General features: G+C 38.8%; 1 protein-coding gene across 1 annotated transcript; it reads left to right on the top strand.

Moving 5' to 3' along the window:
* Positions 1-5,048: 5,048 nt before the first annotated feature.
* LOC131675510 (uncharacterized) lies at positions 5,049-7,435 on the top strand. The gene is made up of 2 exons (XM_058954519.1): positions 5,049-5,349; positions 6,960-7,435. The coding sequence occupies exons 1-2, from the start codon at positions 5,049-5,051 to the stop codon at positions 7,433-7,435; spliced, it is 777 nt and encodes a 258-aa protein (XP_058810502.1).
* The last annotated feature ends 6,098 nt before the right edge of the window (positions 7,436-13,533 follow it).

Raw genomic sequence — 13,533 nt, 5'->3', positions numbered from 1 at the left:
TAGTGCTTTAATTGGTTCTAATGCAATTTTTCATTGTGGCCAGTTTTGGAAAACGAATATTTTTTTTTTTTTTTTTTTTTTATTAACAATTTAAAGTCACATCCACCAAATTGGTTATTAGTGACTACAGGATTAATAGCATTCTACATAAGAATAGTCGAGATATGTAATTGTTAGCGTTTTACATGATTGTGGTATAATATTTTCATTTGCATTGGTATACATGATTGATTCAAGAGAAATAATTGATAGAGATAATTAAATAGTAGATCATATACATATAAATTAAGGAAAGAGAAAAATAAAGGCAGTCAGATTGAATGAAAAAACTTAGTTCTTTTCAGAAGTTCTAGTACACTGTAGCACGATTTTTTTTTTGCAAAATAGTTCGAGTATTCAATTGGAAGGTTGCAACTTTTCTTTCTTCAGCTAGATCCGCGCACTCCAATAGTAAATGTTTCACTGATAGCGACACCGCACATTTTTCACACTTATTTGGTTTGTCCTTAGTGATTAGATGGATATGGGTTAAGTTCGTATGTCCGATTTTGAGTCTTGTTAGAATGACTTGCTCTTTGCGTGTGACATCGAGAGTTGGCCTATTGTCGAAGAAATTTTGTACGAATTCATGAATTTTTAAGGCAGGGGCCTTCTTCCACAGCTCGTTCCAATACTCATTTATGGCAGACGACAGTTCTTTCTTTTTCTCTGTATGAGGGTAGGGTTCAATATTCACAGTGTCATTGGACATAGCTGCTGCTTCCTTTGCGGCTTGATCAACTATCTCGTTTTCTTTGATTCCACAATGTGAAGGTATCCATTCTATAACAATGCTGTCAATTTTATTCCTGTGCTTTAAATCTAAAAGTTTGTTATTGATTGATTTTATTGCAGTATTTTTTGAGTTAACTTCCTTCAATACTGACAGTATACTTTTTGAATCGGAGAAGATGATAAATTTGTTCATATCCATTAGTGCAATTGAGTCGACAGCTTTACTCACAGCGTGAGCTTCAGCTGAAAAAACCGACCATGAGACGGGCAATTTATACTTTTGAATTTCTCCATTAATTAATATAGCACAGCCAGTTCCATTCTTAGATTTCGATCCATCTGTAAATATAGGTGTATGGTCGCTGAAATTGGACTTGATATTACTAAATATTTGTTGTATGGTAGTAGTATTCATTTCATTTTTGACACTAGGAAATTGGTCATCAAGGATGACCATTGGTTCTGCAAGCCAAGGCGGAGAGTTGAGCTGCATTTGAGGTAGGACGGGTCCAATAGATTTTTCCACGCTTTTGAGATATAATTCCACTCTAGCATGTATCGGTATATGCGCTTTGAATGATGAGTAGTTAATGCTGCTATTTTTGAATATCAATTTGAATACGGGGTTGTCTGGTGTCGCTGCTATAGAAGTCGCGTAATTCAGCGTGGTTTGCATACGTCTTATATGTAAAGGAGGAAGTTTCGCTTCACTTAGGATCGCTAATACTGGACTGGTTTTAAATGCTCCTGTTATGATTCTCGCGGCTGCGTTTTGGACGGGTTCCAATGTTTTGAGTAACGATTTACGCGCTGAATTATAGGCTATTGATCCGTAGTCGAGCTTAGTCCTGATGAGGCTTTTGTACGTGTTATTTATAATTTCTAGGTCGGCTCCCCAATTTTTCGAAGAGATGCATTTGAGTACACTCAGTCTTCTGATACATTCGTTTTTCAGGCTTTTTATATGTGTATTCCATTTTAGATGTGCGTCAAATGTCAGTCCTAGGATTTTAACCGTATCGACTATTTCTACGACTGTGTTGCCTATGTTGATTTGAAATTCTTCTAGATCTAGTGCTGCTTTGGAAAATATAGCTAAAACAGTTTTAGTTTTTGAAAAGCGGAATCCCGTTCTTCGATTGAGAGTTTCGAGTTGGTTGATTGTTTTTTGGAGCAGCTGAGCTGTGGTTTTTGGATTTTTTCCTGCAACGAGGACTGTACAATCGTCAGCAAACCCGGAGTAACTGACAGGTTTTTGTATACAGTTCTTGAATAGGTTGATTACTATTAGAAACAATGTAACACTGATAGCTGATCCCTGGGGGACTCCATTTTCAGTTTCGAGACAGTCTGATAACGTACCATTTATTTTTACTCTGAAATATCTCTTCTTTAAAAAGTTGGCGACGAATTTAATTATGTTACCGCCGATTTTGTAGTCTGCCATTAGCTCGATCACTTTCCTTTTCCATATCATGTCATAGGCCTTTTCCATATCTAGGCACAAGGCAGCCAAATGCTGTTTGTTGGCGAAGGCTTCGCATATTTTTGACTCAAGGGTCACTAGCACATCGTTGGTAGACCTGTGGTGTCTGAAGCCATGCTGATTCGGAGAGATTAAATCATTTTTTTCCAAGTACCATCTCAGCCGTTTATTCAATATTTTTTCGAGAACCTTGCATAGACAGCACGTAAGGGCTATAGGCCTATAGCCATCCGTACTGAGCTTATCTTTGCCAGCTTTTGGAATAGGAATAACAGTTGCTTCGAGCCAGCTTTTCGGGAAGGAATTCTTAGTCCAAATCAGATTGTACACTTTAGTTAAATATTCCAGAGCCACTAAGGGCAGTTGTTTGATAAACGCGTTTGGTATTTTGTCAGGTCCCGGACTAGAATTTTTACAATTCTTTAACACTTCTTGTAGTTCTTTTAGTCCTATACAGCTGTTTAAGCTTTCTGAGTCCACTGATAATTCAATGTTATCGAGATCGATTACTTTTTGCTCTTCCTCATTTTTGAATTGTAAAAACTCTGGGTCGAAGTTAGCATCACTCGAGTTCTTGGCGAATGTCGCAGCTAGAAGGTTTGCCATTTCTTTATCGTCTGTGGTTATTGTTTTGTCGGCTTTTGTTAGTGCTGTGATTTTATTCCAACTTTTCCTTCCATATTATTTCAATGTTTTACGCGAAGTAAATAATTGGTTCCATGTTTCTGATACTAAATATATTAAAAAACCGTGGCCCAAAGACTCAAAAGATATACATATATATATATATATATTGTTATGTATTCTCCTCTGATTTCGAACGAAATACGTTGCTAAGCGACTTATTAGTTTTGTTCGTTTTGCTTGTTTTTGTTTTCTCAGTGTGTTTTTGTGTTGAGATGAAAAACATATATTTGTGGTTATTTAAATAAATATGTTCTCGTTCTTTTTATAACAAAGTTATTGTTATTTTGTGTCAGTGTACGTGTGAGTGTAACATTTTGGGGGCTCCGCCGGGATTTCCAGATGTCAGGAAAAACGCCGCGCACACCAACGCATGTACCATTCCAGACAAAGACAAGAGCACAAATTGCCGCGGAGGAACAGGCCACTGCAATTGCTATTACCAGTGCCGAGATTGCTGCTATGGCCGACGTTGTACTTGTTAACAATGACGCCGCTGCTCCTATTGAACATCGACCGGAAAATCAAATAAGACCTACTAAAAATACAGGTACTGTTGCTCACACTAATACTAAAGCTGCTCATGTCGATTCAGGGGACGACTCGACGGCTGACGGCAGGGAACAATGTCCGGGTAGTGATTGCGGACGTTTTGCCAACGCCGCTAACGGTCGCAGATGCCTCGGGTGCGCTGACCGATGAGTTGCGGGCGGTGACTGAACCCGTCCTCGCGCCTACGGTGACCGATATCCCGTTGCCACAAGCTACTCTCCAGAAAGCGCTGTTAGCACTCAACGATGCAAGGGTTGAACTCGATAAGTACCGAAGACAACTGGAGGTTATGCAAACCGAACGAGAGGCCGAGCGAGCATATCGTGGACAATTAGAAGAAAGGTTACAACATCGCAGTGTCGAAGAGCAGAATGTTACGACGGAGCTACGTCTACGCGATGCTACTGTAGTTGATCGTCATCGAACCATTGATAATCTACAGTCGCAACAATGTTTTCTTGAACAACAACTGACCCAGTTCCGTCAACAACTAAACCAGATGAGTTCCTCTTCCTACCTTACTACACAAATTACAACAATAACGAATACAGCGAATACAAGTAACACGTGTACACAACAGATAAGGTTAGATAATAGAGCAAATAGGGAGATAAATACACCTATTGTAAACTCAGCCGAATCAATTGAAGTAGGGTTAGGCTATAACTTCAAACCTGACACTTATGATGGCACAACTCCTCTATGTGAATACTTAAATCAATTTGATTTGATTGCAAGAGCTAACGGGTGGAGAGATGAAAAGAAAATGATAGCATTAGCATCTTCTTTACGTGATAAGGTAAAGGGTGTATTGAGTAGCTTTACCGATATGGAAGTTTTGGATTTGAAATCATTATTGGAAAAACTAGAAGCACGATTCGGTGAACATTTAGAATCAAGTAGTTATTTCTTGTTTCAAAATAGAAGACAGAAAATAGGCGAAGATCTTCCAACATTAACTGCTGATATCGAGAAACTGGCATCGTTAGCTTATCCTGAATGTTCATTAGAGATTCGCGACAAAATTGCTTGTGCTCAATTTATTATAGGTATCTATCATACTGGGGTTAGAGAAGTTCTTCAATTGGAGCGTATCACTTCTTTGAAAATAGCTTTAGCTCGTGCTCTAGAAGTGAAATCGATCAAAGAAAGAAACAAGATTCCCGTCTTTCGAAGTACGCGAAATTTTCAGAATAACCCAAGTTCTTCAGAAGATAAATTTCCAAATGAAGCAAATAGTATAGATAATGGCAAACAGAGTCAACCATTCTGCTAAATATGATTTCAAAATTTTACACCGCTAAGGTACGTCACATAGTAATGCAGATGGTTGTTCTAGACGACCCTGTAGTAATTCTTCATGTAGATACTGTTTTAATATAGAATCACAGTATGCACAGGTGATTGTGTAGGGCGAATTGTCTTCAAAGAAACTCCTCATTCAGTTTGGAAAGATCTTCAATTTCAGGACGATGTCATTCATACTATTTTAAATAGTTAAAAGAAAGGTGAAAGATTATCATGGCAAGATATTTCTTCTGAAGATGAATACATGAAAGTGTATACATCTCAATGGGACTCCTTAGTTATTTTAGATGACATCTTGTATAGAGAATGGATTTCTTCTAATTTGAAGTCAAAAGTTCTTCAATTAATAGTACCTAGAAATTATATCAACACGGTTTTGGAAGAGGCTCATGATTCCCCTTCTAGTGGTTATTTTGGTGTTAATAAGACACTACAGAAGGTACGGAAAAGATTTTATTGGGCTTCTTATAAGAAAGATATTGAAAATTGGTGTAGATCTTGCTCGAAGTGTATAACAAGAAAGGGACCTTCGGATAAATGTCACAGTAAGATGAAGATCTACAACGTAGGATTACCTTTCGAAAGGGTTCAAATGGATATTTTAGGCCCTTTTCTGATTTCTTCTTTAGGAAATAAATACCTCTTAGTCGTAACAGATTGTTTTACAAAATGGGTAGAAGTTTTTCCACTCTCTAATATGAGAACAAAAACTATGGCCGAGATATTTGTTCGTAAAATTGCGTGTACGAGGTGTGTTCAAAAAATACCCGGAATTTTTAAATTTCGCGGGTCTGGAGAGTCCAATTGTCAAAATTTTTTTTTATTGTGTTGGTATACATGCCCCTGAAGTATGATAAAATTTTCAGCTATATTCACTGATTACTTTGTCTGCGGTAGTCGCTAAGGTTTGACGTGTTTTTATGAGCTCGGCGATTTTCGTTTTTTAAAAGAAATGGATCAAAGAATTTGTATTAAATTTTGCGTAAAAAATGAAATAAAGTGTAACAAAGTGTGTGAAATGTAATAAAAAGCCTATGGTGGGTCTGCTTTGAAAGAAACACGTGTTTACGAGTGGTATAAGCGTTTCCAAGATGGCCGCGAAGACGATGAAGATGACGAACGCTCCAGTCGACCCAGCACGTCAACAATCGATGAAAATGTGAAAAAAGTGGAAAAAATGGTTCTGAATGATCGTCGAATCACAATTAGAGAAGTTGCTGATGAAGTTGGCATATCAATTGGCTCAAGTCATAACATTCTTTCAAATGTTTTGGGTATGAAACGGGTGGCAGCAAAATTCATTCCGAAACTACTGAACTTTTACCAAAAAAACAATCGCATGAACATTGCTCAGGAGCTATTAAACGACGTCAACGATGATCCAAGTTTGCTTGAAAGGGTCATAACTGGTGATGAAACATGGGTGTATGGTTATGATGTCGAAACCAAAGCACAATCGTCCACCTGGAAGCATTCAACGTCACCAAGAGCGAAAAAAGCACGTCAAGTTCGATCAAATGTGAAGGTTTTGCTTACAGTTTTCTTTGACTGCAGAGGCGTGGTGCATCATGAGTTCTTATCACAAGGTCATACGGTTAATAAGGAGTATTACCTTGAAGTTATGCGACGTTTGCGTGAAGCAATCCGAAAAAAACGCCCCGATTTATGGAAAAACAATTCATGGCTTTTGCATCGCGATAACGCACCTGCTCACTCGTCGTTACTTGTTCGTAATTTTTTGGCCAAAAACAATACCGTAGTCGTGCCCCAACCTCCATATTCACCATATATGGCTCCGTGTGACTTTTTCCTGTTCCCAAAGTTGAAGAGACTCATGAAAGGACGGCGTTTTTCCTCGATTGAAGAAATAAAGGCCGAATCGCTGAGAGTACTCAAGGCCATACCAAAAAGTGAATATCAAGAGTGCTTCAAAGATTGGAAAAAACGCTGGCATAAGTGTATTATATCTGGGGGGGGTTTACTTTGAAGGGGACCACATTGATGTAAACGAATAAATAAATATTTTTTTCGAAAAACGATAATTCCGGGTACTTTTTGAACACACCTCGTAGATACGGAGTTCCTCTTGAGGTTCATACTGACCAGGGTCGTAATTTTGACGCTAAACTAATCAAGCAACTATCCCAATTGTTAGGTATACAAAAGACTAGAACAACACCGTTACACCCACAATCAGATGGCCAGGTAGAAAGACAGAATAGGACAATAATTGACTACTTAGCTAAATACATATCAGATAATCAAAAAGATTGGGATCGTTGGATTGCCTTGTACCTTTTAGCTTACAGATCTTCTGTTCATGCCACAACTGGAACTAGTCCAGCTGAGATGTACACCGGTTCAGACCTGAGACTTCCCTTAGACTTGATGCGCGGACGTCTTCCTGAAGTAGAGAATCCTTACACACGAGAAAACTACGTACACAAACTCAAGAACGACATCGACAAAATACATGATTTTACAAGAACACACATCAAGATTACATCACAACGATCAAAGAAATACTACGATAGAACAGCTCGACACATAAATTTCACAAATAACCAAAAAGTATGGTTTTTCAACACTCGACGGCTCAAAGGAAGGACACCAAAACTCCAGAGTAATTGAGAAGGTCCTTTTAAAATTATCAAAAAGATCAATGATGTAGTCTTGTGTATCCAGAAGACTCCACGACATAAAAAAATGATTGTCCACATTGATAGATTAGAGACATACCACGATAGGTGAATTCTTCTGCTCTGCCCACGGTTTTTGAGTCGTGGTTTTCCCGTGAGCTGTAGAGCGAATGCTGGAGCAGGGATGAAGTTGCGGTACCACGACAAGTTAACCCCCCACTTCTATCCAAGAATTACCTAAAAGATAGATGTTCACCGATGATTCCCTGATGTTACCTGGATTTGATAATTCTATATTTTAAGAGACGGGTCCTGTGACTAGATAAGTCAAGGATTAACCCGCTTAAAAATAGAAAATTTTTAAGATTTTACGATTTCAAGTTGGTGATGCGTTGATTTCAAGAATGAAGATGGATCATCTTTTCAAGAGACGGGTCCTTTGGCCCGGATCAACCCGCTTGAAGAGGACGGTCTTTCTTTCGATTGTAAGATTGTCGGGGCGACAATCTAAAAAAAGGGGGAATAATGTTATGTATTCTCCTCTGATTTCGAACGAAATACGTTGCTAAGCGATTTATTATTTTTGTTCATTTTGCTTGTTTTTGTTTTCTCAGTGAGTTTTTGTGTTGAGATGAAAAACATATATTTGTGGTTATTTAAATAAATACGTTCTCGTTCTTTTTATAACAAAGTTATTGTTATGTTTTGTGTGAGTGTATGTGTGAGTGTAACAATATATTGTGACGGTAAACGTCTTATTAGCGCTAACAGCCAAACCATGCGGCTGCCTGCGAGGGCAGCACTTACCGGTTGAGGCAAATGTAATGAGGGAATTCGGCACGCGACGAGACGGAACGCGCGCGTATGAAAATGAACCAGTCTAGGATCAGCTATCGATATCTTAGCTGCTGCTAGTAACAAAAGAGAGTTTTCACCAAGTTTTACAGAGTGCCGAGACGAACTGATTAGAGCAGAGATAAGCTGTTCCTTCGCCTGACGGAGACGAACGCGTGTAAGCCTGTGTGAGTGTGAAGTTTCGCCATCGTCGGCGAAATCGAAAGCGAGAACCGTCTGGTCACGGAAGCGGACTGCCCCGAGATTTGGTTGCGAAATTTTTCTTTCTCGTTCACCGTACGACTGCTAATAAGGTAAGCTGGCCAGCTTAATTTCGCGACTGCTATAGAATTGCCGATAACTAATCTCTCGTTCTCCATAAGAAGCGTGCATGTATCAACCCGGTGAACAAAGAGCGGCGAGTGATCCGACACTGCATGTTATTGTCGCGCGCGCGCTTTGTAAATATAAACACGCGGGCCGAAAACATTGTAGAAGTAAGAGATAATAAACGATCTCGCATGTGATATTGACCGTAATTCTGATACACTCCTCGCAAAAATTAAGGGAACAAAAAAATTTGTCAAATTTTTGGCTAATTTTCAACAGGCGGTATTTCAGTGAGAAATGGTCGTACAGGAAATAAAAAAATAAAGCTGTTGAAGCTTGAAGACTCTAGTTTTTAGTTTTTTTTGTTAAAAATTTTTTGGAGCTCCGTATTTCATGCAATCCTTATACAAAGCGCAAAAAAAATTTTATCCAAATTTTATCCAAATTTTTTACATTTTGTTTCATACTCTACGGGCATAGAAAAATTTGTTCGAGCTACGCCAATACATAGATCTTTTAGCCTATTTATTCCGCTTCACGCTGCATTTCGCGGAGCTCAATTACGATCATTTGTCTCCGAGATATCGAACTTTGAATGCAAAAGGATCCTTTTGCATTCAAAATTCGATATCTCTGGAACTACTAGTCGCACAGCGAGCGGACACCGAATTTCATCATCTGCATAAAATTTCGGATGAAATACAGTCAAACGTTAGTAGAGAAAAATTTTTTTCCATTTCTAACATTGAATTGAAAAAAGTGAGCAAAAGTGACATTTTCCCCTTTTTTGGTTACTTGACTGTATCTTCAGTAATATGGGCGGAAAAGGTACGGTTTAAGAGAAATTTTACAGTCTAATATTCCCCAAAGAACCTCCTAAATTTTTGGAGCGATCGGTTCTGCGGTTTTTCCGGACCAGTAGATCAAAATTTATAAAAAATTAAAGGAACAAGGTTTTTGTTCCTTAACTTGAAGTAAACTTTTTCAAAATTCAAAAATTGCATTTTTTTTTCGTTTGTTTACACAATTTTGTGTCTGTTTACGATTAATTTGGAAAAAAATTGAAAAAAAACATTTTTTTTCAATAAGAAAAAAAAGCCATCGTGATTGATGACTGATTTACCCTTGAAAAAAAAATTTTTATTTTAATTGTGTAACGAGTGTCGCTCGTTAAAAGTAGCGCCTAAGCGCTTCCATCGCGTGGGACAACGCAAAAGCCGGCCCGCGAGGACAAAGCAGAAAGCGGGAAGTGGAAAGTGCCCGCGAAACGAACGAATGAAAGAAAGTGGGAGAGAGGACAGAGATTAGGGCATCGGTCACCGCGTGTTAAGCGCGCGTAACATGGGACAGTGGGAAAAGTGGAAAGGAAAACGAGAGCGATTAGGCCGCCGGCCGGCGTGCGCGAGGCGCGAAGAGAGGAGAAGAGCGCGTGGCGGCATGCGAGTCCGAACCTGCGGATAGATAAGCACGTGTGACAAGTGACTAGAGAAACGAGATCGAAGAACTCCTCGACCGATATCGAGTAAAGGTCCGACAGTTCCAAGTGAGCAGAGAATCCTAGCCGAGGGAAAGATCGTCCACTGCCCATTATAGCCAGTTGCCCAGAACGATCTGAGGCGACAGTCGAGGATCGCGGGCAACGTTTTTAACGTCTTCTGTGAAGCAAAACGTGATAAAAAAAAACAGTTTTTTTCTAAATTCTTCGACCAGTAAAAAACCACTCAACAGTTTTTTTCAAAACTAAACTTTTCTTTTCGTAAATTCTAAAGAACTTTTTGACAGCTGCTTGATTCTCGTAAACATTAATTTTTTTCATAATACCTCCGAGGCTGCATTTATCTGCCCCAGAAGTCGCTCAGCTGGTAACTCTTGTTCAGGAGGGGTATAGGTATCGGCAGGTGTGTGAACGACTTGGTGTCAGTCCCTCGGTAGTGTCTCGTGCCTACAACCGATACCTGGAAACAAATCGAATCGAGCGACGCCCTGGACAAGGCCGACATCGAGAGACGACTCGCCGAGACGATCGAGCAATCATTTGACACGCCCTTCAAGAACCTTTTGCTCCAGCAAACATCATCGCCCAAAACTTTCCCAACCGTCAACATCAACGACAACATCAACGACAACAACAACAACAACAACGACAACGACAACAACAAAGACCGCCTCGAAACATTTCTCGAACAACAGTAAGGAATCGCCTTCACGAAGCTGGACTGCGTGCTCGAAATGCTGCTCGTGGGCCGATGTTGACCGCTGCACATCGTAGAGCTCGTTTGCAGTATGCTCGTAACCATGTGAACTGGCCCATGAGAAACTGGAACAATGTTCTTTTCTCAGATAAATCTCGATTTTGTCTGTATGGTAACGACAGAAGACCTTGAGTTTGGCCCCGTACAGGAGAACGTTATGCACAACGCTTGATGCGTTCAGTAGCCGCTTACAATGGAGGATCAGTAATGGTTTGGGCGGGAGTTTCACGAGTATCTCGAACTCCTTTGGTTATTGTTCGAGATAACCTCAATGCCAGGCGTTATATCGATCACATTCTGAGACCTCATGTGTTACCAATATGGAGAAACGCGAGAAGATTCATTCTTATGCAGGATAAGGCAAGGCCTCATACGGCGAACATCACTCGTCGATTCTTCGAGAGAAACGGCATTCAGTTGTTAAGGCATCCTGCAATGAGTTCTGATCTCAATCCAATTGACCATGTCTGGGACATTTTGGGCCGCCGATTGCGTCAGAGTTACCCAAACCTCCGAAATTTAGCTAAATTAGAGATTGCTTTGATAAGAGTTTGGCGTCATATTCCTCAGCGGATGATCCGTAATTGCATTTCCAATATGCGGCAGCGATTGCAAGCTGTGATTCAGAGTAGAGGCGGAAATACTCGAAACTAAACACACACGCACACGCACATACACTTCGGAAAGTGAGTTTGGAGTGGTAAAATACTGTGGAGCTGACGAGCCATGGGGTCTCTTCTTTCCAAAAATCATTCGCACACGTGCGTAAGCACAAAAGAAGCATAAATCCGACCGAGCAACCTCCACGTGGTATGCTTTGGATAACGCTAATGTCGGCGGTAAATCGGTCATGAATCGTTAGAGAACAATATTTTATAGTTAGTAGAAAAAATTTTTTTTTATTTTTGAAAAATGTTTTTTTGATTTTTGAAAAAAATGTTTTTTTTCAATTTTTTTCCAAATTAATCGTAAACAGACACAAAATTGTGTAAACAAACGAAAAAAAAATGCAATTTTTGAATTTTGAAAAAGTTTACTTCAAGTTAAGGAACAAAAACCTTGTTCCTTTAATTTTTTATAAATTTTGATTAATTGGTCCGGAAAAACCGCTGAACCGATCGCTCCAAAAATTTAGGGGGTTCTTTGGGGGACATTAGACTGTAAAATTTCTCTTTAGATGTACCTTTTCCGCCCATATTACTGAAGATACAGTCAAGTAACCAAAAAAGGGGAAAATGTCACTTTTGCTCACTTTTTTCAATTCAATGTTAGAAATGGAAAAAAATTTTTCTCTTTACTAACGTTTGACTGTATTTCATCGGAAATTTTATGCAGATAATGAAATTCGGTGTCCGTTCGCTGTGCGACTAGTAGTTCCAGAGATATCGAATTTTTAATGCAAAAGGATCCTTTAAGCGGAATAAACAGGCTAAAAGACCTATGTATTGGCGTAGCTCGAACAAATTTTTCCATGCCCGTAGAGTAAGAAACAAAATGTAAAAAATTCGGATAAAATTTTTTTTTGTGCTTTGTATAAGGATTGCATGAAATACGGAGCTCCAAAAAATTTTTAACCAAAAAAACTAAAAAAAGAGTCTTCAAGCTTCAACAGCTTTATTTTTTTATTTCCTATACGACCATTTCTCACTGAAATACCGCCTGTTGAAAATCAGCCAAAAATTTGACAAATTTTTTTGTTCCCTTAATTTTTGCGAGGAGTGTATTATTATTTCGTGTTGTATCACCCAACGAAGCGCTACCAAACTCCATTATGGTTTTTGATGATAGTGAATGTGAGCAGCCAGATAATGTAAAAGCTTTCTACTGTATGGGTAGGCATAGAAAAGATGACTTAGTTAAAAGTTTGACATCAAGATGCTTGCGAACATTTTCAATAGTCTTTCCGTATACAAAGTTATTCATAAGCTTAAACAGGTTTTTTTGAAACTTATTTTGAGCTTTTGCTCTTATTGAACTATTCAAATCGATGTAAGTGTTTAAGCTAGCAAATTGTTCAAATTTCAATTAATTGTTTTAAATTTTTGAATTTATTGTTTGAGTACTCGATAATGTATCATATAATTCCTTTTGTTCACGAGTGTAGCATATAGATTCTCTTGCTTAGAGTAAGGTGGTTTTATATGCTCTGGACAAAACGATGATCATTGTATTCATCATGAATCGATGGTGGATAATCGAGATCAACTTCTAAAATATAACCAATTTTAGCGTCATCTTTAACTTTTAAAAAGTTAACACTATTAAAATTTTCCACCCACTCAAAATTATCTCGTGGTAGAACTTGAGTTATTAAGTTATTGGGTTATTGGGTTATATTGTATGCATATTCATACAAATTATTACAGTCTCAATAGGTAAGATAGATATTTTTTTAATTTGTTTAACGTCGCTCTACATATACTCCATCAGTGCTAATCAGCGACGGAGACTTGCAATGTGTTTGAGAACAAAGCACATGAAACTTTTTTCAGTGGTGCTTGTATCAATTAGCAGAGACTGGGAATCGAATCCGGGCCTACTGGGGGCGAGTCCGTCGCCCTACCGACCGAGTCATTGCACACCTCAAGGTAGACTTCTTCTTTGTTGCTACCAAAACTTTTATTTATATATCTAATGTTGGCGCATATCGACTTGAATACTGCCTTAAACCTCC

This window comes from Phymastichus coffea, unplaced genomic scaffold, assembly GCF_024137745.1.
Source record: "Phymastichus coffea isolate CEN01 unplaced genomic scaffold, Cenicafe_Pcof_1.1 PCOF00024, whole genome shotgun sequence".
Lineage (NCBI taxonomy): Eukaryota > Metazoa > Arthropoda > Insecta > Hymenoptera > Eulophidae > Phymastichus > Phymastichus coffea.
This window is presented reverse-complemented; position numbering and strand designations above follow the sequence as displayed.

What these genes read in the sequence shown, in the direction of transcription:
- LOC131675510 (XM_058954519.1), top strand. Translation starts at nt 5,049, where the DNA reads ATGAAAGTGTATACATCTCAATGGGACTCCTTAGTTATTTTAGATGAC. An exon ending in ACCTTCGGATAAATGTCACA is followed by an intron (nt 5,350 to 6,959) that starts GTAAGATGAAGA and finishes CCCAATTGTTAG; the next exon opens with GTATACAAAAGACTAGAACA.